The sequence below is a fragment of the Eschrichtius robustus genome, chromosome 3 (assembly GCF_028021215.1).
Source record: "Eschrichtius robustus isolate mEscRob2 chromosome 3, mEscRob2.pri, whole genome shotgun sequence".
Classification (NCBI taxonomy): Eukaryota; Metazoa; Chordata; class Mammalia; order Artiodactyla; family Eschrichtiidae; genus Eschrichtius; species Eschrichtius robustus.
In genome coordinates this window covers 28,609,739-28,634,788 of record NC_090826.1, presented here as the reverse complement: position 1 = coordinate 28,634,788, position 25,050 = coordinate 28,609,739, and the positions used below count along the sequence as shown (strand labels likewise).

At 33.7% G+C, this 25,050-nt stretch overlaps 1 protein-coding gene across 4 annotated transcripts in view; it reads right to left on the bottom strand.

Moving 5' to 3' along the window:
- The window catches only part of ZMYM4 (zinc finger MYM-type containing 4), a 175,596-nt gene that overhangs the window by 46,472 nt on the left and 104,074 nt on the right, over nt 1-25,050 (bottom strand). For 3 of the 4 annotated variants that reach the window (XM_068539487.1, XM_068539484.1, XM_068539485.1), the window contains 7 exons: nt 17,242-17,766; nt 15,478-15,539; nt 14,951-15,121; nt 8,014-8,098; nt 7,526-7,781; nt 3,505-3,679; nt 3,181-3,393 (listed from right to left, as the gene is read on the bottom strand). In XM_068539487.1, coding sequence (XP_068395588.1) covers nt 3,181-3,393; nt 3,505-3,679; nt 7,526-7,781; nt 8,014-8,098; nt 14,951-15,121; nt 15,478-15,539; nt 17,242-17,755 — 1,476 coding nt within the window. In that variant the 5' untranslated portion in view covers nt 17,756-17,766. Of the gene's footprint in view, nt 1-3,180; nt 3,394-3,504; nt 3,680-7,525; nt 7,782-8,013; nt 8,099-14,950; nt 15,122-15,477; nt 15,540-17,241; nt 17,767-21,053; nt 21,073-25,050 lie in introns of those variants that run through there. The other variant, XM_068539486.1, reaches the window with a different exon arrangement.

Here is a 25,050-nt window from a genome sequence, read left to right as displayed (position 1 = left end):
AGTTTTAAACACACTATTTTAGCCTTCCCCCAAGATAAGGGTACGGGGTTAAGTACAAAATACTATGTATAAAATAAATAAGCTGCAAGAATATATTGTACAAAACCTCCAAACAAACAAAAAAACCCACTATTTAAAAAATTACACAACAGAGAATTCATGTTCTTACACTATTCAAAGAATTGGAAGAACTTCCCACAAAAGGTGCTATATATAGCAATGAAATGTGAATCCAAGGAAATTAATAAACTTACTGGAAAATTCACACTCAAATATTCTACCACTAATAATAACAAAGCACAGGGACTTCCCTGATGGTCCAGCGGTTAAGACTCCGCGTTTCCACTTCAGGGGGCGTGGGTTCGATCCCTGGTCAGGGAACTAAGATCCCGCATGCCGCGTGGTGCGGCCAAAACAAATAATAACAACAACAACAACAACAAAGCACACTCTAAGCAATAAAGTGGGAGGAAACTTTGCATGTCCTAAGTGTCCAAATATAAGCAACGAAAGAGTCTGTTATCTTAAATTTCCACTCAGTGATTTAGTAGCAAATAATGCTAAATACTATTAACGTGTCATACATTCAGGATAACTTATAAGGTATATCCAGCACCCATTATGAGAATTTCAAGATCTCTATGTCCTCTTCAAGGATAAGTCTGTTAGACTTACTATTAAAATAAATACATATTCAAGTGAGCATATTCCTACATTCTGGAATCTCTTCTGTATCTCCAACCCTATTTCTCCTTTCCTCCTCCATCAGGACTGCAAACACAAACTTCATTTATAAGAATTAGGTCAAGAGTTATCTCTGAAACTATCAAGTAGAACTGACCTTGCTTCCACTGTACTCCTCTACATCCCATAACACTTCTATCATAACATCTCTACATACTTATATCTCCCCCAGGGAACATGTAGCTCCTCAAAACAGGAATCACATCTAATGTTTGTTGAATAAATTTTATATAAGGAAGAAAAGAAAAGTAGCAGAAATGACCATCTTCAATGTTCCAGGTTCTATACTAGGTGCTTTCTCATTCTTACTTCATATAATCCTAAAAACATCCCAGTGACATTGCTAGTATATACCCATTTACAGATAAGAAAATGGACTCAGGGAGTTTAACTGCTTTCCCCAAGGTAAAATTCTATTTGAATAGGAAGTCTGGGAATCAAACCAAGATCTGCTTTACTTCTAAATCCACGTTCTTTCTCTAAACCACAGTACACACTAATATGTGAAAATTTTAATAGGTATTGCCTAAATTAAAAGTAATAAATTTAAAATTAAGATATTTCAAACTACTTCTCTTATGGAATGTACACCACCTTTCAATGGACTGAATCAAAGTAACTTTTAGAACGTGATACAATATCAGGAAAACTGTCCTTTGTACAAGAATAAAGCTAATGAAGATATTGGGTTTTTTCCCCCCTTTGAGAACAAAAACAAGGTGTTTCTAAGGAAGAAATAAATAGTAACTAACACTAATCCCTTTTAATGTGCCTGTATATTAACAAGAAATAAACTGAAACACTAGAATGTTTAAAATTACAAAATCATTGCAAAGTTTTAAGGACATTTAAGAGAAATTTCCAAATCAACATTATTAAATTCACCAATTTTGGTAAACTGTGTAAAAATTTACTATTCTAAGAAAAAGAAGATTAGCAAATGCAGTGAAACAGGAAAACATTGTAAAACTGAAAATGTAAAAAGTTTTTACTATTCCTTTGGGTTTACCAATTTTAAAATTGAACTTTTGATCAAAATTTACTAACAAAATATAAATCTAGTATAAATAAAACTGCCAACATTGCTAATTTTTGGAGAAATGCAAATCAAAACCACAATGAGGTACCACCTCACACCAGTCAGAATGGCCATCATTAAAAAGTCTACAAATAACAAATGCCAGAGAGGGTATGAGAAAAGGGAACCCTCCTACACTGTTGGTAGGAATGTAAATTGGTGCAACCACTGTGGAAAACAGTATGGAGGTTCCTCAGAAAACTAAAAGTAGAATTACCACATGATACAGCAATCCCACTCTTGGGCATATATTCAAACAAAACTGTAATTCAAAAAGATACATGCACCCCTATGTTCACAGCAGCACTATTAACAATAGCCAAGACATGGAAACAACCTAAATGTCCATCAACAGATGAATGGATAAAGAAGATGTGGTACATATATACAATGGAATACTACTCAGCCATAAAAAAGAACGAAATAATGCCATTTGCAGCAACATGGATGCAACTAGAGATTATCACACTAAGTGAAGTAAGTCAAAAAGAGAAAGACAAATACCATATGATATCACTTATATGTGGAATCTAAAATCTGACACAAATGAACCTATCTATGAAACAGAAACAGAATGAGGGACACAGAGAATAGACTGGTGATTGCCAAGGGGGATGGGAGTGGGAGAGGGATGCATTGGGAGTTTGGGATTAGCAGAAGCAAAGATTAGAAGGTATACACCAAAATGATGGGACTGGGTAACTCTGGGAGATGCCTAATTTTTTCTTCTTTGTGCTCTTCTGCATTTTCAAAATCTTGTTCAAAAACATTAATCATATTTTAAATAAAATAATCCATACCTTAAAAACATGTATCGATATTTCAAATGCATTAAGAGAAATACAGTCTGCCCTCTGTATCCCTGGGTCCCACAGCTGCAGATTTAACCAAATGCAGATCGAAAATATTCCAGGAAAAAAATTCCAGAAAATTCCAAAAAGGAAAAGAATTTGCTGCACACTGGCAACTATTTACATGGCATTTACATTGTATTAGGTATTATAAATAATCTAGAGATGATTTAAAGTATGCAGGAGAATGTGTGTAGGTTATATACAATTACTACACCATTTTATATAAGGGACTTGAGCACTCTCAGATTTTGGTATCCTCAGGGTTCCTGGAACCAATTCCCCATGGATACTGAGGTACAACTGTATACGGTACTTATAAAACTCTATAACAAGAGTTTTTAACACACATGCATTTGACAAATACTATTTACATGTAAAAAATATTAATTAAGCTAATAATAAGAACTTAATATTTTTGTGACATTTTCATAAATAATTTCTACCAAAAAAATTTAGATCCTTCTGAAATGAACAAAGATGTCAGGATTAAATATGGTCATGTACCTGCTTATATGCTGTGACACACGTGGAACTACAAAACTTCTTAGCCTGTCCCTCTATCTGGAGCATGTGGCATTGTCCAGAGCCACTGTAGCAGTAACCCCCACAGTTTTCACAACAGTTCATGGTGAGGTTGTTAGCAGAGCGAAACTTAGAAAAGCAGGCATCACTGCAAAGTTTATGTACCACATTCTGGTAATTAACTTCATGTCGAATCTAGGAATTATAAAGTAATAACTTAGAAACAACAAGCAAAGACCATCAAAAGCTGTCCTTTAAGCACAAATATCAGACTCCTTCCCCCACTAAAGTAAAAAGATAACTTACAACAGCATTCTTCTGACACATGCTGCATTTGGTTGAAATGCTATTCGTATTTATGGTAACAACAGGTTTTCTTTTCAGTTCATATGTTGACAAACATGACTGACTACAAAAATCTTTACTAGTGGTGGTATTTTCAAACTGGGCACTGATCACATCCTTTGGATTTAAAATGTCTCTAAAAATGACAACAAAGATAAAATAAGCCATAGTATAATTCATTTTTTTCCTTTTTGTCAACTAAAAATATCAAATAAAACAAAGGCATTTAAAAGTGTAGGGAAAGGGCACTGGTATTTAAATCTGAAAACCTGGGTTTTCTTGAATAAAGTGATAAATCACTTTGATCCTCAAGCTCTGTTGTATAAAATGAAACTAACACACGGCTTAGTTCATAGAACTGTTGTGAGGATTAGTACACTATGTTTCAAGATTAAAAAGATATACATCAAACATTTATCATTCACTATCTCTAGTAGGTAGGATTATAGAAGATTTTCATTTTCTTCCTTAGGCTCTCCTATATGTTCAAAAATACTCTTTAACATTACACTTGAAAATTTTTAAAGCCACTACCTTTTAAAAGTAGGAATACATTTCAAACTACACAGTGCATATTCTAGCATGATTATGTAAAATTGAACATTTCCAGATCTAAATAATTCAATTTGTAAGCATTAGCAGTAAAAGACAATGAAGATTAAAACCCTAAGGATTAAGACTCCCTACCACTCCACCCCTTATCCCACTCCCAAATTACTCTTCCTACATAATAGTTTATCACTTAAGTACAAACCATTTTAAAAACCAATTTTAAAAATACCTTGATGAAATTCTGTAAACAATGTCTCTCTCCCATGAGTATACACTCACATAATATTTAGTAAATAAACTGTTATATTCACTCTTACATTTTAAACAGATTATACTAATATAGTACTTTTCAGAAAAGATTACAAGTATCTCTGCTTCAATTAAAGGTAATAGTAAATATAATGGGACCCATCACAAGGAGCACCTGATATTGTACTATGCTGTAATACACAGCATCATACCTCATCTTCAATACTTAGTAGCTTGAGAGTGCTCTATTATCTGCATTCTTTTTTTTTTTGGCCTTTCTAGCTACTTTTTATTGGGTTTTAATCTATTTCATTTATAAGGGTATTTAATGAGCAGTTACCTTGAGCCAGGGACTAGCCCAACCCTATGTCAAGATATGGTACAAGCCCTCAAGGAGCTCACAGTATACTGGGACAAATAGACAAATGATATATAAAATACCATAAAAGAAGCATTCTTAATATAAAAAAGTAAAATAATTTTGAAAAACATATTTATATACATAAAATGTACTACAGAAATAGAAATGAAGAAACAATTATTTCAGATAAGATATGACATGAAAAGCTACCCAAATGGTGATATTTTAGCTGGACCTTAAATAGATGTTTTCTAGAAGGCTAAGGAAATAAAAGTTGGAGAACAGCATGGATCAAGGCAATAGAATCATAAAAGTAGCTACTTCTCACTACTCTCAGTATGCTTAACATCCAACTGAATTACATTTTATTGTAACAGATTACATCTTATCAGAATGAGAAGGAGCAATCTCATTTCAGATAGTAAAAATTCAGATGGTACAGACAATCCTGAAACAGTTACCTCTCTTACTGCCATTATATCAAGAAAACTGATCTTTCTAACAGTATTAACAAAAGTACCCTCCAAGTTACCTCTTTTAAAGTGTAGGATTTGAAACTGATTTTTTTAAAACAAATTGTTAGGTCCCTATTACTAATGAAATCTAAAAATCAAATGATGATTAGCCAAAACATATTCAGAGTTTAGGTTAAATTCAAGATGCTAAGAGATTTGGTTAATAAAAGATTAACAAAAATAAAATTGTTACTCCAAACAGCTAAGGAGTTTCTTTCAACCTAAGTGCTGCTGCTATATTTCTAGTGGTCTACAAATACAGCAGTAGTTACCAGGAAGGAAATCTTTTCTATCTCCACCTATTCAAATTAAAGTAAAAATCCTTCTTATAGGGACTGACTTACAAATTAAACCTGTTTGACTACATGGACTATCTAGGGGGGAAAATGCATGTGCCAGAACTACCCAGCTATGTGACACTGAGCAAATCATTTAACTTCTTTGAGTCTAATTTCCTTATATTTAAGGCACAATCCAAATCAATAATTTTATAATCAGATAAACCAGACTATCCCAAACTGTTGTAATGACTGTGTGAATAAGAGAGAAAAAAGGGAAGGAAAGGAAAAGTGGTGAAAAGGAGATGAAAGAGTAGTACAGAAAATGAAATGGAATACAAAGAAAAACAAGACTGATAAATGGTTGAGAACTGAGCAACAAGAGAAAAAGGTATTCTGTAAGAAGAGAAGAGGGGGAAATTAAGAAAGACAGAAAATGAAAAAGAAAAGCTGAGGTGACAGGCAGGCAAGGAGTACCTGAAAGAAGAACAGAAAGGGGAGAATGGAAAAGAACAAGAGATAAAAAAGAAAGATAACAGAATAAGTGAATGAAGAGGTAGAACAGTTAAAAGTCAAAGAACAACAGGTTAAAATTTATGGATAAGACCAAACATTACAAAAGAAGAAAATTGAATCTTAAAAATAATTAAATTACATAAGATCAGACAGAGCTAAGATATGACATGCAGGTATAAATGACCATCTCCAGATAAAGCGAGGCAAACACCAGAGACCAAAGAGATAGAGTAAATTTAGATGAGAAGAACAACATGTATGGACAAGAATTAAAAAACACAGAAAGAGGGCACACATTTTAAAACTTCCATGAGTTTCCTATGGTCATTTTGAAATTCACTGTTAAATCTTTGCACTAAGTATCTATGACTATTATTATGAAAGGAGAAATACTGCTGAAATTTTAGAAAGCGCTGATCGCTGAAGTAAGAATTAAATAAAGAAACATAAAAGGAAGTTATTACGTGAAATTATTTCATAGCAAAATAGGAAAACAAAAAACCTTATAAAAATTATAATTTTCTAGTTGATTTGATCTTAGAAATGATGAATATACTGGAATATAGAAATTAGATATGTCATCTATAAGTACTCTTTTTTAAAGCATGTTTCATAATTCAAACAGAAGTCTATTTTTACTAAATTAAACTTGAAACATAAAGGGATGCAAATATAACTTCTAGAAAATCTTCTAACCATACTCAAATTTCTTTTAGAAGTTTCTTTCTATATTTTTTCCAATTGAACCAGAAGAGGGAGCATCTTTTCCCTTTCTAGACAGAGAAAGGGCAGCATCCATGTGACGTACTCTAAGTACAAATACCAAAACTAATAAATCATGGTTTGAGTAGCTTAATAATAGAAGCCAAAATATTTCAGAACAAGAGCATTATTCATCTTTTTCTGACTTATTTAAACAGTGTCTAATGACCACTTTGCAAAATTAGCCAAAATTAGTTCATATTCCTCAAATATATCAGGATGATTTTATTAGGATCTAAGGTCATAATTTTTTGTTGTTAAACACTGAAATACAACCTCTGAGATACCTGAGATACTGAGAAAATAAAAATACATACACTGGAATCCAATTAAATTTAAGATGAAAAGTATTAAATGAATTCCAACTACCTAATAGAAAACATTACATAAACATTAAATATTTGTTGCATTTAAGCATCTATTGCCTACAGTTACAAGATAAAATATTGTGGTCATGTAATACCCCTAAATGGTGTAGTTTTTGTTTTATAAAGCATCTCAATTAACAAGGATGGTAAAGTACATTTCAAAAGCACCTCTTATTATATAAAAGGCACATTACTTAAAGTTAAAAGAAAACTGAGCACTTAGCATCCAGAAAGACTAAAAGCAGCAACAACATGTTCGTAGTAAACAATGTGATATTTCTCAAAAAACATAGAAAGGTAGAAAATTAAACAATATACAGATAAGAACAAAGTATCTTGAAAGAAAGAAAGCAAAGACAATAATTTAGAATTCTGCTATACTTTGAGCAACTTGAACAAGTTTTCTTAGTGGGAGGAGGCGGTGGGCGGGCAGGTGGAACTGTATATCCAGTGAGGCACAGTGTAGAGCAGAATAGTTGAGTAGACCCTTTTCTCTGATAAGCAGTTTGCCCCTTCTGGAGGATTTTTTTACAACCAGAACAGGAAACTCGAACAGCTGTGGCTGGAACTGAAGGAAGCATTTTATTCATGCCAGATGATGCCAGTGAAGGCTGAAAGCCAGTAGTCAACTGTGGAGCTTTAAAAAAAAAAATTGAAAAAAAAAAAATGTTTTACTTTTTACCATGAATTTTAAGTAGGCATCCTTTCTTTCTCTTCTAGAGCTAGTCTTGAAACCCAACACTAATTATGCAATACACAATTAAAGCCATTCTAAACTGCCTAGTTTACTAATATAAGTAGATACTTCCTCTCACTCATACTGGTCAGAATAAATAAACATGATTCATTCATTCAGTTCTGCTTCTTACCAAGAGGACTGCCACTGACTGAAAACACAGCACTAATTTTCAGTTCCCCTTCTTGAGTTTTTTGCTGTTGGCCATGACTATACTCCTTTTAAAAAGAAAAATAAATAAATATGTAAAGAAAAAATAAATACAATGTATCTAAAGAAATCCAGATATTCAAGACATTTTACTATGGCTATATAGGGGTGGAAAATGTTTACTACATTAACATTAATAAGAAATAATAGCAAGCAAACTATAATTACAATAAGGGTATAACATGTTTATACATGCTGAGAGTTGAGGTAAAAAATGACAGTAGCTATCTAGCCTATAGCACTACCAGATATTCACAAATTATTTTTTTAATTCTTAATATTATTACAGTATTTTAAGTTGCTGTTTATCTATTATAAAAGTAATACACACTTACTATACAAAATTTAGACAAGTAGAAATGAGAAAAAAATTCTAATCATATTTCCATTACCCCAAAACAACCACTGTTACTCTTTTGTTATATTTCTTTCCAGTCTTTTCCCCTGCCGTATGTGTTTCTTCACACAGTTGTAGTTATACTGAATATAGCATTCTTATAAAATGATTTTTTGGTCACGTTAATCAACTAAACATTTGCATATTATCACATATTACTCCAAAATAACTTCTAGTGGCTAAATATCAGTGTTTCTAAGGTTGGAGTCCAAGAATCCCTGAGGTCTGTAAAGGTACTAAAGGCAGTCTGAGAATTCTAAAAAAATATTTTAAAAGTCTGAGTTTTTATTTCAATAATTTTTTTAGTGAATGTTAAGTATATTTTTAGTCATGAATAACCACAAATAACTGAGTTATACAACAAGTTTTTAGTGCTGTTGTTAGCTTTTACAATTATATTATTGCATTGTGAAACCCCTAAGTGGTAGACTTAACTTTTTATTTTAATTCACTGTTTATCACACTGAAACTTGCAAAACCCCGAAAGACGTCTTATTCTTGGAACTCTCAGGCAACTCCAACATACCCCCTTTTTTTGTGATAAGAGGTGTCTGTACATTACTGGAATTCGAGAAATACTGATATATATTATTTAATAGACATATCAGATTACATAAGGATGAGACTGGGGTGAGGTGAGGCACTTGCCTCAGGCACAAATTAAGGCACCAAAAATCTCAGTAATATTTTTAAAATGCCATAATCCATGATAAACAAAATACCAAAACTTTAAATAAGACAGGATCAGTATTACTAATTTTTCCCTTGGCCTCAGTCTCCAATTTGATGGCCCTTTATGGCATTGAAATTACATAACCACAACCCAGTGTTGGTTCACTTGTTTCCACACATTTGCTTTAATCGGTAATGCCATGATGAACATCTCTGTGAATACTCATACACTCATATTTAGGATTATCTCCTAAGGAAAGAATCTTAAAGTGGAATTACTAGGTAAATAAGTACATAGTAAAGGTTCTTGATGCACAATGACAGATTGTTTTTTAAAACCTTAATTTTATTTATTCTAGCAATTTGTGATAAAAGCCACTTAAAAGTCTCTTCCCATTCTTGTTTTAATTTCCAATTTTTTTAATATCCATTTATAAAAAAAGCATTATAAGGTAACAAGATTAACCTCCGATAGCATCTGTTATCAACATTTCCTCAATATGTACTATGAGATAAATTTTACATACTTAAGTTTCCATTTTTATGCCAAAAAATTGACGGTTTTTACCTTTGCGATTCCTTCTATTTCTTACAAAGTTCTACTTCCACAATAAAATGCTAAGAAAGTTTTCATTGTTTATAATACAGTCCTTTAATCCAGAGGTCAGCAAACTTTATCTGCAAAGGGCCAGATACTAAATATTTTTGACTTTTCAGGCCATGCTATCACAACTACTCAACTCTGCCCTGGTAGAGCAAAAGTACCCATAGATAATATGTAAATGAATGAATGTGGCAATGATCCAATAAAACTATAAAAACAGTATGCAGAAAAACAAAACAGAAACAAAGAGGGCAGGCTGGATTTGGCCCACTGCTGAAAGATAATTTGCCAACTCCTGCTTTAATCCATCTGTGATTTATTGATATTTATTTTGATATATAATGAGCATTTTTTTCCTTTCTTTGAATAGCTGATGAATTCCTTCCACTTACCATTAACATATCAACTTCCTCTAAAAATATCTTTTTTATGGCAATCTATTCTGCATCACTATCAGGCTGACTACTCTTATGATATCACACTATCCTAATGAAAATAATTGTGAGATGTTTAATCATTTAATAGTTCACCACATCTCTAATTTTTAGAACATACATGTAACATAATGTGTGTGTGCATGCCTATTTATTTTTCTTCAAAACATAAGAAACCATTGATATTTTCATAATTGTATCAAAACTGTATCTTAATTTAGGAATAACTAATATATTAAAAAAAAGTCTCTGCATTCATTCAAGTTGTTTTATCTGATACAAGCACTTTTTAGTTGCTTTGCTGTAGGAAACAGTGTATCTTTTCATCATATTGTCTAACTGGGAAACAACTGATTTATAGAAATATTGCTCTGTTTTATATAACTAAAATTAAACTAGCTACGCCACTAAACTTTCATGAATTCTATTAATTTTCTAATAAAGATCCTTACCAGTAAATGATGATAATTTTGTCTCCCCTTTTCCATTATTTCTTCTAATTTCTTTAACATGTATTGGGTCGAAAATCCAACAAGAGTTAAATAATAATGCTGACATCAGTAATTTGTGTTCATTTAGTTATTATTAACAGAAGGTTTCCATCATTTTACTTTTAAATTCAATGACTGTTATTGATCAGAAGTAGATATTTCCTTACCTGATCAAGAGAGTATCTATTATAAGAAATGCATAGTGAATTACATGAAATGTCTTTTGGCATCTGTCTATCTATCTATATATCTAGTCTTATTTGACCTGTTGATGAAGTTACATATATTAAGAAATTTTCTAATACTGATTCATCATAACATTCCTACATTATATAGTATATTAAAGCATATTACAAGTATAAAATTTTTTAAATCTCAGAAAACTCCAGAAAAAAAATCAGTATTCATGGGCATACTTTCATGGTCTCTAGTCAGCTCTCTTTCTCACTGTCTGTGACAGTTATTTCAAACTTCTGATACATTCCTTAAGCCTCAAGTACATATTACTTATATAATATAGTAAAGTAAGTATATATCTTAAGTACTCTGCTTGTACACCCCACAATGCCTTCAAGGCATAATCATGTTTGTTAGTATCCTCCCAACAATGATTAATTTTACAAATATTTAATAAAAAATCAATGACTAATAACTTGAGAAGTGAAAATCTGATGACCCAAAAGCTTTCAGAAACAGAAAAACAGGTGTCAAAACAAAACCAAAAAATCCTTTACCAATATCTTTACCTTCCCTTTATTTACCATAATGTATGCATCAGTATCCCAAGACAGTATTTTAGAAATGAAGAACCCAGTTTCTATAACCAAGTTAACTTCACATGGCTAAAAAAACAAGCCCCAACATTTAATTACTGCATTCTATTTTCCAAGACTATATGACTCACTATTGTGACAATTAATTGATTTGCTTTCCCATTCTAATCCATTTACTTCAATGAGAGATTAGAGATTAGCTCTCCTTTTATTATGAGCAAAAAGAAAAGAAAAAAAATCATGATTTTAATGTAATATTTACTGAATTTCCAGCTTTCAGAAACTACAGAAAAGGGGAATAGAAAAAATGACGTCTCTGGCTCTTTAAAGTTTTTATTTTAAAAACTTCTCTAGTCATTTTTTTAAACAACTTTTATTTATAGAAAAGTTTGGTAGACTATAATAATAAGGCCTTGATGAAGGCCCCTGATTGGCTCCTTCCTGGCCATATGGCCTTGAGTAGCTAACTTATTAACTTCTATGAATCTCAGTTCCCTCACCTAAAAATAGAGTTAATATCATCTACTCTGGCCTTCTTATACTGGAGGATGAAACAACATAGTACACATAAAAGTATCGGTAAGTATTATATACAGAATATATTATAGTAACATGCAATAGGATTTGAATGAAGAAATGTAACCAGGAGGACAAATGATGCTACGCCAATAACAGAGGCAGGAGGATGACAACTGGCAAACCCAGAAAATTATAACTGAAGAAATAATCAAGACCAATTGGGAAGAAGTAAATACATATATAAACATACATTTCAGTATCTTAGTGATTTATACGGGAAAGTAAAAAAATTAAGACCAAAATGAACTGTGTAAAAAGGAGAATAAGGAAGTGAGTTGAAAGCAGAGCTACAAGTTAAGCAAAGAGAAAAGCCAAGGGAGGTTTTGACAAGGTGCCAGAAGCTAAAGCTATGATCTTATTACACCAAGAGAAAAGTTATTACAAGTAACTGATGGTCAAAAGTCAAGACTGACCACAGCTGTTAAATCTATCAGTATTTTATGAGCATTAGGTTAATAGTACTGTTTCAGAGTCTAAGAGAATAATTTGTTGGAACTCCTTTTTCCAGTCTATGGGAAATGAATAAGAATGATAAAGCATTAGGCAGTGTTGAACAAGGAATATAGATTTCCAATGGTCACTGAGGAGAAATACCTAAAAGAACAGGACAATGAAGAAGGAGGTGGGAGAAGGGGAGAGGAAATAGGAGGGGGGGAGAGGAAGTAGGAGGGAAAGGGAGAGGAGGGGGAGAGAGAAGGTAAGGAAGGGATGGAAAAAAAAGAAAGAACCAGGTAACCATAGTTTAACATGAGGTCAGGTATTTCTAGAAGAGTTATCAAAGGTATGATCCCACAGGATTGGTGCAGCTGATAACAGAAAGGACTTCTCAGAGAACACCTAGCTTTACTCACTCACATGCTGGAACTGCCTTATTGTGGGGTCAGCGCAAAGAATGCTTCTGGACCTTATGCCTAGGACTTACACAGATTCCTGCTTGGTTTTTAAGAGTCCCGTCAATCAGGTGGTGAGCCCTTAGGGAAGTTCTTCCCCAAAATCATGATGAAACTTCATATACAGCATTTTATAACACATTATTACACTTTGAATAGCGATAAAAATGTAGGTGTTTCTGTGTCCTGACACTTCCACCCTGTTGGTATTCTCCAGTCACTGGAATCTCTGATTGTTTTCAAAACAGTAATATTGGATTGGCCAAAAGGTTCATTCAGGTTTTTCCATAAGACGTTACAGAAAAACCTGAATGAACCTTCTGGCCAACCCAATACAAATAACCTTCCCTGATGCCCTCTTCCTACAATGTATTTGGTCTTTGCTATAACTGCCTTTTCAGCTCAAGGAAAGTGTCACTGGGTCATGTACAGGGAGAAAGTGATGTCTTTGGTACCCTGCCAGCATTATGATTTCTTATGGATTTCCCATGTCCAGATTGGGGCACTTAAAAGACAGGAGATCTGCCCTGTATAGACATGGCAGTAGTCTTCTGAAGCATACACTGCCATATGAACCTCCCCTAGGTGCCAGGACACTTCCTTATCTCTAATTCAGCTATCCACGACCTCCATTTTGCCTGCTTTTATTAACATGCTTTCATTATTCAGGTATTTTCATATTCCTTCTCTACCATCTTTGTAGATACCACACTCACACCCATCCAACTCTACAGCTGTATCATCACTACCCTATACAGCTACCCTCCACTGGGCACCATGGCATTCTCACTTAATTGAAGCATCAATCTGACTCGCATAAATCACCTACATCTATAAATCACCTATTCTTCCATTTCCTTACTCTAAAAGAGTGGTTCTCAATAGCAGAGGATTTTGCCCCCCAGGGGACATTTGGCAATGTCTGGAGACATGGTACTACTGGCATCTAGTAGGTAGAGGTCAAGGATGCTTCTAAACATCCTACAATGCACAAGACAGACCCTCACAACAAAGAATTATCTGGCCCCAAATGTCAATAGTGCCGAGAAACCCTGCTAAGAGACATCTGAGTGAAAAAAACTTCTTCCACAGAAGTCTCACATTCTCAACCCCCCTAAGATAAAAGAAAGATATGGAGAGGTAAGCTTTCTCCACATCAAATGTCATTTCAAAAAAATAGCTAATTGATGCTATCTTTACTTCTCAGCCTCTGCACTCATACCAGCTGTATAAAACACAGAACACCCTCAAACAATTGCTGCTATTGCATATTCATCCCTTGGTCCTTTTCCTATGTTCCAAAATGATTATAGCATCTTTATTCTGTTCCAACCACTGCAATGTCATTAATTGCATGGATAACTTCACTGACTTCAGCATTCACACTTACAGAATCTTTATGACTTTTACTTCCAGAGCAACCTTGAAATAACAGAGCTCTATCCTTACCCTTATTACTCACAGATCTCAAAACTGGAATCCTATATCACCCATCAAAGCATCAAAACCTCCTTTATCTTCTACCCACTGATCTAATGAACTGGCTCTTCAATCAATTAATTTTTCCAAAGATTAATTAATCCCATTAATCCCTCCTGAATAACACTTAAATCCATACATAGCCTATACTTCATTAGCAGCAACTGCAAAAGGCTTACTACCTTATATAAACTCAATCACACCATAAACTTTTAGCCATGTCTGCTGTATCAATCTCAAATCCTTGAAGACTCACTTTCCCTAATCCTGCACTGAAACTGTAAAAATCACAGAACAGTGGTATTAAGGAACGATGTGGATTAAAAGCCTTAACTACTACTTGGACAAAGTTTCCTATAACTCTGGTTGATTCCTTAGTATTATTCTTATAAGATAATTCAATTGCCTCAACCTTCATTAAGAGTCTCCTCTCACCCCATCAACAAAACACACTTCACTTCTTAATCAAGAACTTCCTTTCTTGAATGAATAATTCATGTGTGGAACAAAAAGAAGGGGGAAAAAAAGGTGAAATGTTTACTTGAGCATTGTCAGGTTCATCTTTAATTTTGTCTAGTAGTCCCTGCTGTGGTGCCATTGCTTTGTCATACTCATCATCCAAAGGTTCTTCTTTAATTCTAATATTTGATGCAAAGGAATTCCCCAGTTCCGAACCAATGGATTCTTTATTGGCAAATGGATAGCTGGAATCCTAAAACACAATATAAAGGATTAATAAATATTCAGATTTTAAAATTATTCCTCTTCAGGTTTAACACCCAAAGAAAAGCTCACTGGAAATGAAGAACTCTACGGACATTCATTAGAGTCCCTATGCTTACCAGTAAATGTGATATATGTCTAAATATCAAATACAAATAAAGAATCTAAGAGCAGAGGCTTCTGAGAACATCTCCAAAGATGTCCTTACGAAAATAATAAAGGAAATTTAAAAAAATAAAATCAGTGCTCTACCTAACACATATAGTTACAGTTTAGAAAATCACATAAAGAAAACTTTGACACTTGCCACAGTTACAGCAATCTACATACACACTGAAAACTTACCCTAAAGTTTGTTTCTGGGGTTTGTGGTAAATGGGTATGTAATGTTTCTTCAACTTGATTAGCTATTGAAAGAAAAACAAAACAAAACAAAACAAACACATGTATATGAATAACAAATCTTACAAAGAGTGACCTAAAAAGCTATCATTTGATAATCACCTCTCTTTTCCAACGAAGACGCCCATTAGAGTGAAATGGGTACCAAAAAATACCCAAAAGGTAGTTTCACTCAAAACAAACAATCTGGCCCCATCTAACTTTTAGCCTTGCCTCATGCTATTTCCTTGTTCAAACCTAAATAAACTGGTTACTTTATTCACTATGTTCTGAAAATTACTTATGTTTGTTCTTCCCCATTTCTGCTTATATCATTCCAAGTCCCCTCTATCCTAATCTTCATACAGTCTTCCAGACTCAGCTCAGTTCAAAATTCACCTCTCCTCTATAAAACCTGCCCTTGTCCACTGAGTTAAAAATCATCTCTCTCCTAAGAATACCTAAAACAGTTTCAGTTATTTGAAAGAAATTTTATTATACTGTCTTATAACAAACTCTTCTAGTACTGCCTTTAATTATAAATTAAGTTGTATGCTATTCAACTGGTCGTTGACACTTCTGCTACTTGACTTGCCTTGTCCCTTCTGCTATTAGACACTATGTTCCTTGAAGACAAGTACCCTTATAATTTATCCCTCATAGGGATACTGAAAAAACATATTGAATAATATATACTGAAAAATACAGTATACCCTTGTACAGTCTTGTACATAATGGATACTTAAATTAGTTGTTATTTTTAACAATACTGATTTGTTCTTTCAATCACAGTTTTCCTAGCACTGTCAAAAGAAATATAAGGATTGGTATATTCTACCAAGCTTTCTTTCACACCTATTGAACATTTATTGAAATATTACTATTTTCACTACACCAGGTTAGGCCTCAAGAACACAAAGATGAATAAGATACAATCTGGCCCTCAATAAACTCCTACACTAGCATGTAAGGCAAAACAAATAGAGCTATAATACCATGTGATAAGTACTATAAATAATGAGGCATAAACAAAATGCTATGGAAATATAGATAAGGAAACAAACATTCTTGATGTAGAGAGGTTAGGGATGACCATAGGGTAGAAGAGGTTTATGAGTCAGGTGTTGCTGGATAAGAAGCACTTTTACAGGCATATATACAAAGAGAGAAAACGACATTCAGGCAAATGGAATAGCAGGAGGAAAGAGAGGCACAGAAATAAGAAAATGTATATATTCAATAATGGAACTGAAGCTAAGTACAGGGTACACTGGGCAAAGAGGCTCAAGAGGAGTCTCAAGAAACTTCTAAAACATAAAATAGAAACGTTATCAAAAAGAAAAACCCTCCCTGGTTTGGACTAATTGGTGGGACAGCAGTTTGAATTAGTGCTTACAGCACAAAGAAGTTAAATCCAACTTCAGGTTCCAATGTTCAACCAAAGAAAATGAACAGGTGATTCGAGTATCTTGCCTTCTCATCAAAATATTGCAACCAGGGGAGGGAGAAATGAGGTTTAGAGCTACTTTTCAACCATTTATACCATTACCAATAGTTACTGGGAGAAATTCAGTCACTCTGCAAAGAACAAGGATAAAAGAAAAATGACAAGCTTACAATGAATTTAACTGTTCATACTTTGCTTAGCATCAGAAGTAATAAAAGCTGTATTATTATCAGTACGTTGTTATTTATTGTGTTTTATGGCTCTATTCCAACAATTATTACCTGCTTTATCAAAAAAACTGCTTTTCAACCTTGAATCCAACTCTTTATGGGGTTTATCCAACCGTTTTTCACGTTCAAGATAAGTTAGGTCACTATTTTTCTCCTTTCCAGAAAAAGTCTCTTTGCTGTTTTCTCTTACTAGACTAAAATCTTTCCGTATTGATTTAAAGACAGAAACCTGATCAAATTGTTTAGGAAAGTCTTTTTTTAATTTATTTTGAATCTGTATTTCATTTTCATTGTCTGATTCATGCTGTGTGACTCTTCTCTCTACTTCCAAGCTATCATCAGTATGAATTGAAGAAACAACATTGTCCTTTGAACTAAAATCCTGTTCATCCTCATTGTCACTACCAACGACTGGAATTCCTGCAAGATCCCCAGAGTTCAAAAAATAATCATCTTCATCCAGCAATGAATTTTCAGATCCTGTTTGATTCGGCATTCCATAAGACATGCTGTCAAGGGTAGGAGTTAAGTTGTGGTCTATATCTTCAGACATTTCTGTATCCATGATACCACCACCTTAAAAAGTAAAATACTGTTTAGACAAATGATAGTGCTAAAGATGACCATATTTATAAGGTCTGTCTGGCATTTAACCAAATATATATTTTTCCTTTTCAAACAAAATATAGATAATAATACTGTGGTATTCAATTAGCACTTTGATATAGGTGTGACAGATAAAATATCCCTATCTGACAGATAAGGAAATAGGGACGTAAAACTTGAGAAACTATTTCAGGTTAGAAAGAAAGTCAATGCGATATAGAAAAAAAGAGCACCAACTTCAGAATTAGACATATCTGTGTTGGAATCATAGCATGATTAACTGAAAATCTATGTGATCCTGAGAAGTAAACTCTCAGGCTTCTTTATCTGTAAAACAGTGTAATACTCACCTTGGAGATTAATTTGTGGTGAGGTTTAATGACAGTATGTAAAAAGGGCCTAATAACACAGTGACTGACACATAGAAGGGAATATAAAAGTGATAATTATAGTTATCATAGAGACCACTCTAGGGAGCTGAGATTAGAACCCAGATCTCTGACCTCAGAGTCCTAATTTCTCTGCACTAACTCTAGTAAACACTTACAGCAGTTAATGTTTATAATGGTAAATATTTAAACATAAAAATAAAATTTATCCAAGCCAGAATATATATTAAAAACTGTTTACTGTTCAAAACTACATGCTAAAGTCTCTTCCATTCCAAAATAAAACAAACAAAAAAACCCCAGCCCTGTATTTCTTTTTCCTGACCTAATTCACCTTTCTTTCACAAACTCCTAGGGAAAAAGTTTACATTGGTTTGTTTCTACTTCATCTCCCAATCATTAATCCTTTGAACTTAATGCAATCTGGTTCCCAACTTCGCATCGGAACTTCTCTCATTAAGATCATCAACGATTTCCTCATGGTCAAGTCCAATTATTTTTTCAGTCCTTATGTGGCATATCCCTCCTAGATAAAATACCTTTGGTTTTTTTGTATTGTTCCCTAATTTTATAATTGTCCTATTAATTTATTTTATACGTCTCTTCCTCTGCTTTATGTGCTCAATATTCCAATTCTCATCTCATTTTATACACTCAGACTATTTTATTCACCACTATAGCCTTGACTTTTGCTGTTGACTTCCTAAGCGTTTTAGCTTAGACCTTTCTTCCCAACTTCAGATATCTATATATTCAATTAGCTTCTACAGGTCCCCTAGGGACCTTTAACTTAGCACCTCTAAAACCAAATTCATCATGTTCCCGTTCCAAGCATACTTTCTTGTTTTCCCGTCATTTAATTAACAGCATCACCAAGTCAGCAATTTGATCAAGATAAAAAAGAGAATCACTCCAATTCTCCTTCCCCTTGGACAAATTCTGCAAACTGTATTAATTAAACTCTCTCTCAAATCCATCTCCTCCACTTGGTACCATTCCAACACTCCACATCTCTTCCTGTTGACAGTGTACTAACTCAATCCACATGATATCTAGGAGGCAACCATATTCTTACAAATCCTGCCCTGAAACCATATTTAACTGGTCCATGAGCAGACAAACTAGAACTGGTAAAAACACAGAGTGAAGCAAAGACTAAAAATATTAGTGGCAACGACAGCCTTGCTTTTATTTGTTCCTGAAGCCCAGATGAACCCTTTGTGTGGCTGGATCTTCAAATTATTCCCTGGGTTCCATGATCCAGGATAAATTCCTCTTTTTGTTCAAGCTGATTTGATTTGAGTTGGATTACTTATAATCAAGTCCCAACTGATACAGGGTCCAAATGAAAGCTTTCTTCAAGTTGCCCTCCTCCATAAAGACATCAGAATTATCTTTCTACACCATTAATCATTCTACATTATACCTTCACTTGAAATCTTTCAATAACATCCCACAGCCTAAAGTACTCACTCATTCATTCAGCACATATTTATTAGGAAATCACTCTGTGATAAGTACTATGCTAGATGAAAAAGATAGCTATGATTCCCTCTCCTCAGCGAACCAGAAAAACAGACAAATGGAGGAAATAATAAAATTAGAAAATCACCATTTTCACTTAACTAAGTAATTAATTCAAACAAAGATGCTAAAATCTTACGAATTTCTACAACTTACTTTCACATAGTATATATATTACAGAGAGAAAAGCAGGGAGGGATGAGAGACCATGCACAAAACTATAGATATTCACTATACTGTTCTTCCAATTGTTCTACTTGAAAATTTTCATAATAATAGGTTAGGGAGAAAATATAAATAAAGAAGCAGGGTGCTAAAACACACACATACATATAGTGTAATAAATTTGCCAGACTGTAAGCAACTAAAGGTCAGGGTTAGAACCTCCTCTTTACAACAGTTTATCCTTACTACCTGACCACACAGCATATGCTCAGTAACTGTTTCATGAATGAAATACGCATTTCGTGTGATCAACAGTTTAATCTAAGTTCTATAGTATATAAGAAGTCAACTAAAAAGTAATATTGCAAGCAACTTCCAAAATCTCTATGTTTTAATTCGGGATATGGTACTGGGAAAAAAGGTAACCACCTGAAAAAACTGGATCCCTAACTCATACCAGAATAACTTCCAGATGTATTTAAGGTTTAGACATAGAAAATAAAACACTAGTATTACAAAAACCATGGAAGAATTATTTTTAGGGGAAAAACCTCTCTAAGAATGACACAAAACCTAGAATAAAAGATCGATTTACTGAATAAAAGAATAAAAGACCAAATGTGACTATAAAAAATTCCTAAAGAAAACATAATCCAAACCAAAAGATTAAAGACAAAGTTGTTGAAAACATTTTACTGCACTTTATATCATGAAAGGTCATTTCCCTAATGGATAAAGATTAAGACTCATAGTTCAATAAAGATACCAACAACAAAATACATTTGTAAAAGCAAAGGATCTGAACAAACATTTCACAGGAAAGGAAAAACTAAGGTTGAACTTTGTTCATAAGTTAAATGCAAATTAATAATGCAATTAGATACCATGTTCATACAGCAGGCTGATAAAGACAAAAGGTTTTGATAACAGCCTGGCAGCTATGCTACTGGCCAAAGCTGCCAGACTATGACCTGAGGCCAGAAAAGTATACAAAGAAGAGTGTGGCATAGACCGTATGTGAGCTGAAAAGCCTAAAATATTAATATTTACTATGTGGCCCTTAACAGAAAAAAAAGTCTGCCAATCCCTGTAGTAGAATACTATTAGAGGAAGTATAAAATGGTACAGTCGTAAAAAAGAGCAACCAGGCAATATGTATGATACTTTAAATACACATACCTCTTGATCGGCAATTCAACTTCTAAGAATTTATCCTACAGATATTTCTCAAAAGATCTATGAAAAAGAACATGTATAAGCAGCAAAGACTGGAAACAGCCTATCTGTTCAACAGTGAGGCTCAATTAATTACAGTACATACCTATAATGGAATATCATATAGCTGTTAAAAAGAATGAGGCAACTTTATACGAGTTCTCAGGGTCAATTAGTAAAAATATCTGAGTGAGGAAGAATATACATATATATGCTATCCTACCACTGCTGTATGTTTTATAATTTATGTGTATGTACAATTGTTTATACATTAAAATACCTTCCACTGATTTTCTGTGACACCAGAATCAGGTGGCTATAAGACAGAAACACTAACTCTTCAAAGCATATCCTTCGGTATTTTGAGTTTTGAAGCACATGCATCTATTGTCTATTGAAAAAAATTTTTTTATCCTTATTTGAGAATGTACTCAAGCTTTTTCAGAGATGGCAATTTCTAACAAAGCATCTAATTTGAATTTGCAATTTTGCTAGTTATCACACAATAAATCTGTAGGCTGCATAAAATCTTATGAGATTAAATTATGTTAGTTATATTAATATATATAATTAACTGGAACAGAATTGTACTCATTCTTGTGGCCCAAATAAAAGAAATAGCTTCTGTTTCTCAAAGCCTACATCTACAGAAAAAATGCAACACTAAAATTATATTTGCGGATCACAGTAGATAATGAAACACTTGAAAGCAAATTTCTCACAGAAGATTCCTTGCTAGTGTTTAGACACTGTGAACAGGCTTGGTATGTTTGAGGAAAAGCAAGGAATATAGGGCTGGAAGTGAACAAGCGTGAGGAAGAGTGCTTAAAAATGACAAAAGAGAAAAAGCCAGAGAACAGATATATTAGGAATCTGCAAACCACAAAAAAGATCCCAAAGAGGAATTCCGTGATTTACGTTTTACAAGGAACACCCCAGCTTCTGCAGGAGTACTTTAAGGTTGTTAAATGTTACAGGGAGTGAAGAAGGGAAGGAAGAACACCACATAGGAGGCTAATGCAATAATCCAAGGGAAAACTGGTGGCTAAGACCAGGATAGTAATGGTGGATGTGAGAAAGAGTAGTCAGACTTGGTATAATGTGAAAGTAGAGGCATTTCTTGGTATATGAGAAGCTGAATATAAAAGAAGTCAAAAAGAGCACAACAGGGTGCCATTTCTTGAGATGTAAACACTAAGAGAGTAACAGACTGAGAGGGGTAGAATGAATAGTTTGGTTTGGACCCATTAATTTTGAGAACCTTATTAAACCTTCAAATGGAGATATCAAGAAGGCAATTGGACGTATTAAAGAGTTAAAGAGGAGACTCTTGCCAAGAAATGACATATAAATTTGGGAGTCATCAATGAAGTTCACGGGACTAGTTAAGATCACCTAGTGACTGTACTTACTACTGATGGAAGAGAGCTGAGAGTCCTGAGATACTTCAACTTTTAGAAATCTGTAGAAAGGAAGGAATCAGAGAAAGAGGCTAAAATGGAACAGCCAATGAGGTAGGAGGAAAATTAGGTGGGTGATGTTATAGAAGCAAAGTGAAGAAAATATTTCAATAAGAAAGAAGTGGCCAACCATAATGAATGTTGTTGAGATAACACATAAAATGAAGACTGAAGATTGATTATTAATATTGGGAAAGTTGAAATGAACTTATTCCTTGACAAGAGCTATATCAGTGAAAAAATGGGTACACAAAAGCTGGAGTGGGGTGATCCCATAAAGAGACTGAGAGGAGAGAACTGGGGAAACTTAAGTACAAACAACTCTTTAGAGGAGTTTTGCTCTAAATTAAAGAAAATGAACAGAAACTGGACTAAAATCTGGAGTGAAAAGTTTTCCTGACTTTGTATTTTTGGTTTTTTTCTTTTTTTTGGTGAGATTGTTTTTCTAAAGATGGAGAATATTACAGCTTACAGTATACTCATGGGAATGATTCAATAAAGAAGGAATAACTATGGGAATAGAATCTAAAAAAGAGTGGATATATGTGTATGTATAATTGACTCACTTTGCTGTACAGCAGAAACTAACACAACACTGTAAATCAGCTATTCTCCAATAAAAAAATTAATTAAAAAAAAGAGGGAATAACTAGTAAGTTCAGAGGGAAAATCTTTGTGCAACAGGGCATGTGATCAGTACATAATTTTCCTTTGTGAAAGAATGAAAGGAGCACATGGGTTAAATGCAGGTAGGTTGTTAGGTTTTGTAAAAGGAGAATGAAAGTTATTTTAAGCAATTTAAGTACAATATTTGTGTCTGATAATGAAAATAAACTTCATGATGTCAAATCAACTTTTACTCCTTGTCCTCCTTTTGCTCAGTCCTTGCTTTAGTGGCATACTGATATTTATATACTATACCCAAGAATCATTTCATTTTAAGGTACAACCACCAACTAAGGAACCCACATAGATGAACATTATGAAAGGGCTGTTAGTTACTTTCATTGCCAATATATTACTCAATTACTTCCATACATTTTTGTTTTAATCAAAGGATAATTTTCAGAACTAAACTAATATGAATTATAATTTTAACTTCAGAAGTTATGGTTCTTTAACAATTCTCTGACACTGTTTTTCTCTCTTATATAAAGAAACAAAGGATCAAAAGAAAAAAAAAACCACACTAACTCCAAAGAATGCAAAACAAATAATAAGCATAAAAATGAGGTAATTTTGGTTCATTTTAAATAAAAACTTAAATCTGCATTTTGTTTCTAAGAGATGATTTATTTTTATTTTCAATAAAATACAATCTCCTAAATAATAAAAGCCTCTTTAAACTGTAAGATCAGGAATGCAGTCACCAGTTAAAAGTCCAATAAAGTCAGGAATCTTAAAAATGCAATGTACGTGCCTTAAACATTTATTTTTACTTGGAATATATAAAAAAGCACATTGGTCAATCATTGACCAATAAAGTCAGGAATCTTAAAAATGAAACGTACATGCCTTAAACATTTGTTTTTACTTGGAATATATAAAAAAGCACCTTGGCCAATCAATGATGATCAATCAAGACTTTGGAAATGGGTATGCTAATTTGAGTTCTTTCTTGAACAAATCACAGCCATAATGCAATCTTCATGATTGCAACTTTGGTTTCTTTAAAATGGCATGAGGGACTTCCCTGGTGGCCCAGTGGTAAAGAATCCGCCTTACAATGCAGGGGACACAGGTTTGATTCCTGGTCAGGGAACAAAGATCCCACGTGCCCATGGGGCAACTAAGCCCTCATGCCACAACTACTGTGCTCATGCGCCTCAACTAGAGATAGCCTGCATGCCACAAACTACAGAGCCCACGCGGTCTGGAACCCACACGCCACAACTACAGAGCCCACATGCCCTGGATCCCACATGCCACAACTAGAGAAGAGAAAACCTGCATGCCACAACTAGAGAGAAGCCCACGTGCTGCAGTGAAGAGCCCATGTGCTGCAACTAAGACCCCATGTAGCCAAAGATAAATTAAATAAATAAATAATATTTTTTTAAAATGGAATGAGAAAATAAAGACACTCGCCCCTCCACCTTTTCACTGACTTTACCTACTAAGTCTTTCTAAAGCATTAAAATTATTCACAGAAACCACAATTTACTTTTCAGAGGAAATTTCATTAGTGTCAAAATGGTACAATAAAAATTATTTAATTACAATGACAAGTACTACTCGAATAAACAGGTTTGGGAACAACTGACTCTTGGTAAGCATGCAATTCATCAAGAGCTGAATCAAGCTGTCTTTGTCTGAAACTACTAGATGCTCCTCAATAGCCACTCTAGCTTCTTCCCTTAATGACAGATCCTCATTCTCAATGAGGCACAATTTACAGTAACAAGAAGAATGGTAATTCCTAATTATGATCCTAAGCTGAAAAAGAATCTTAGCTACTAATAGGCCAATAACCAACAGAAAACTTTTCATGAAAATGGGAC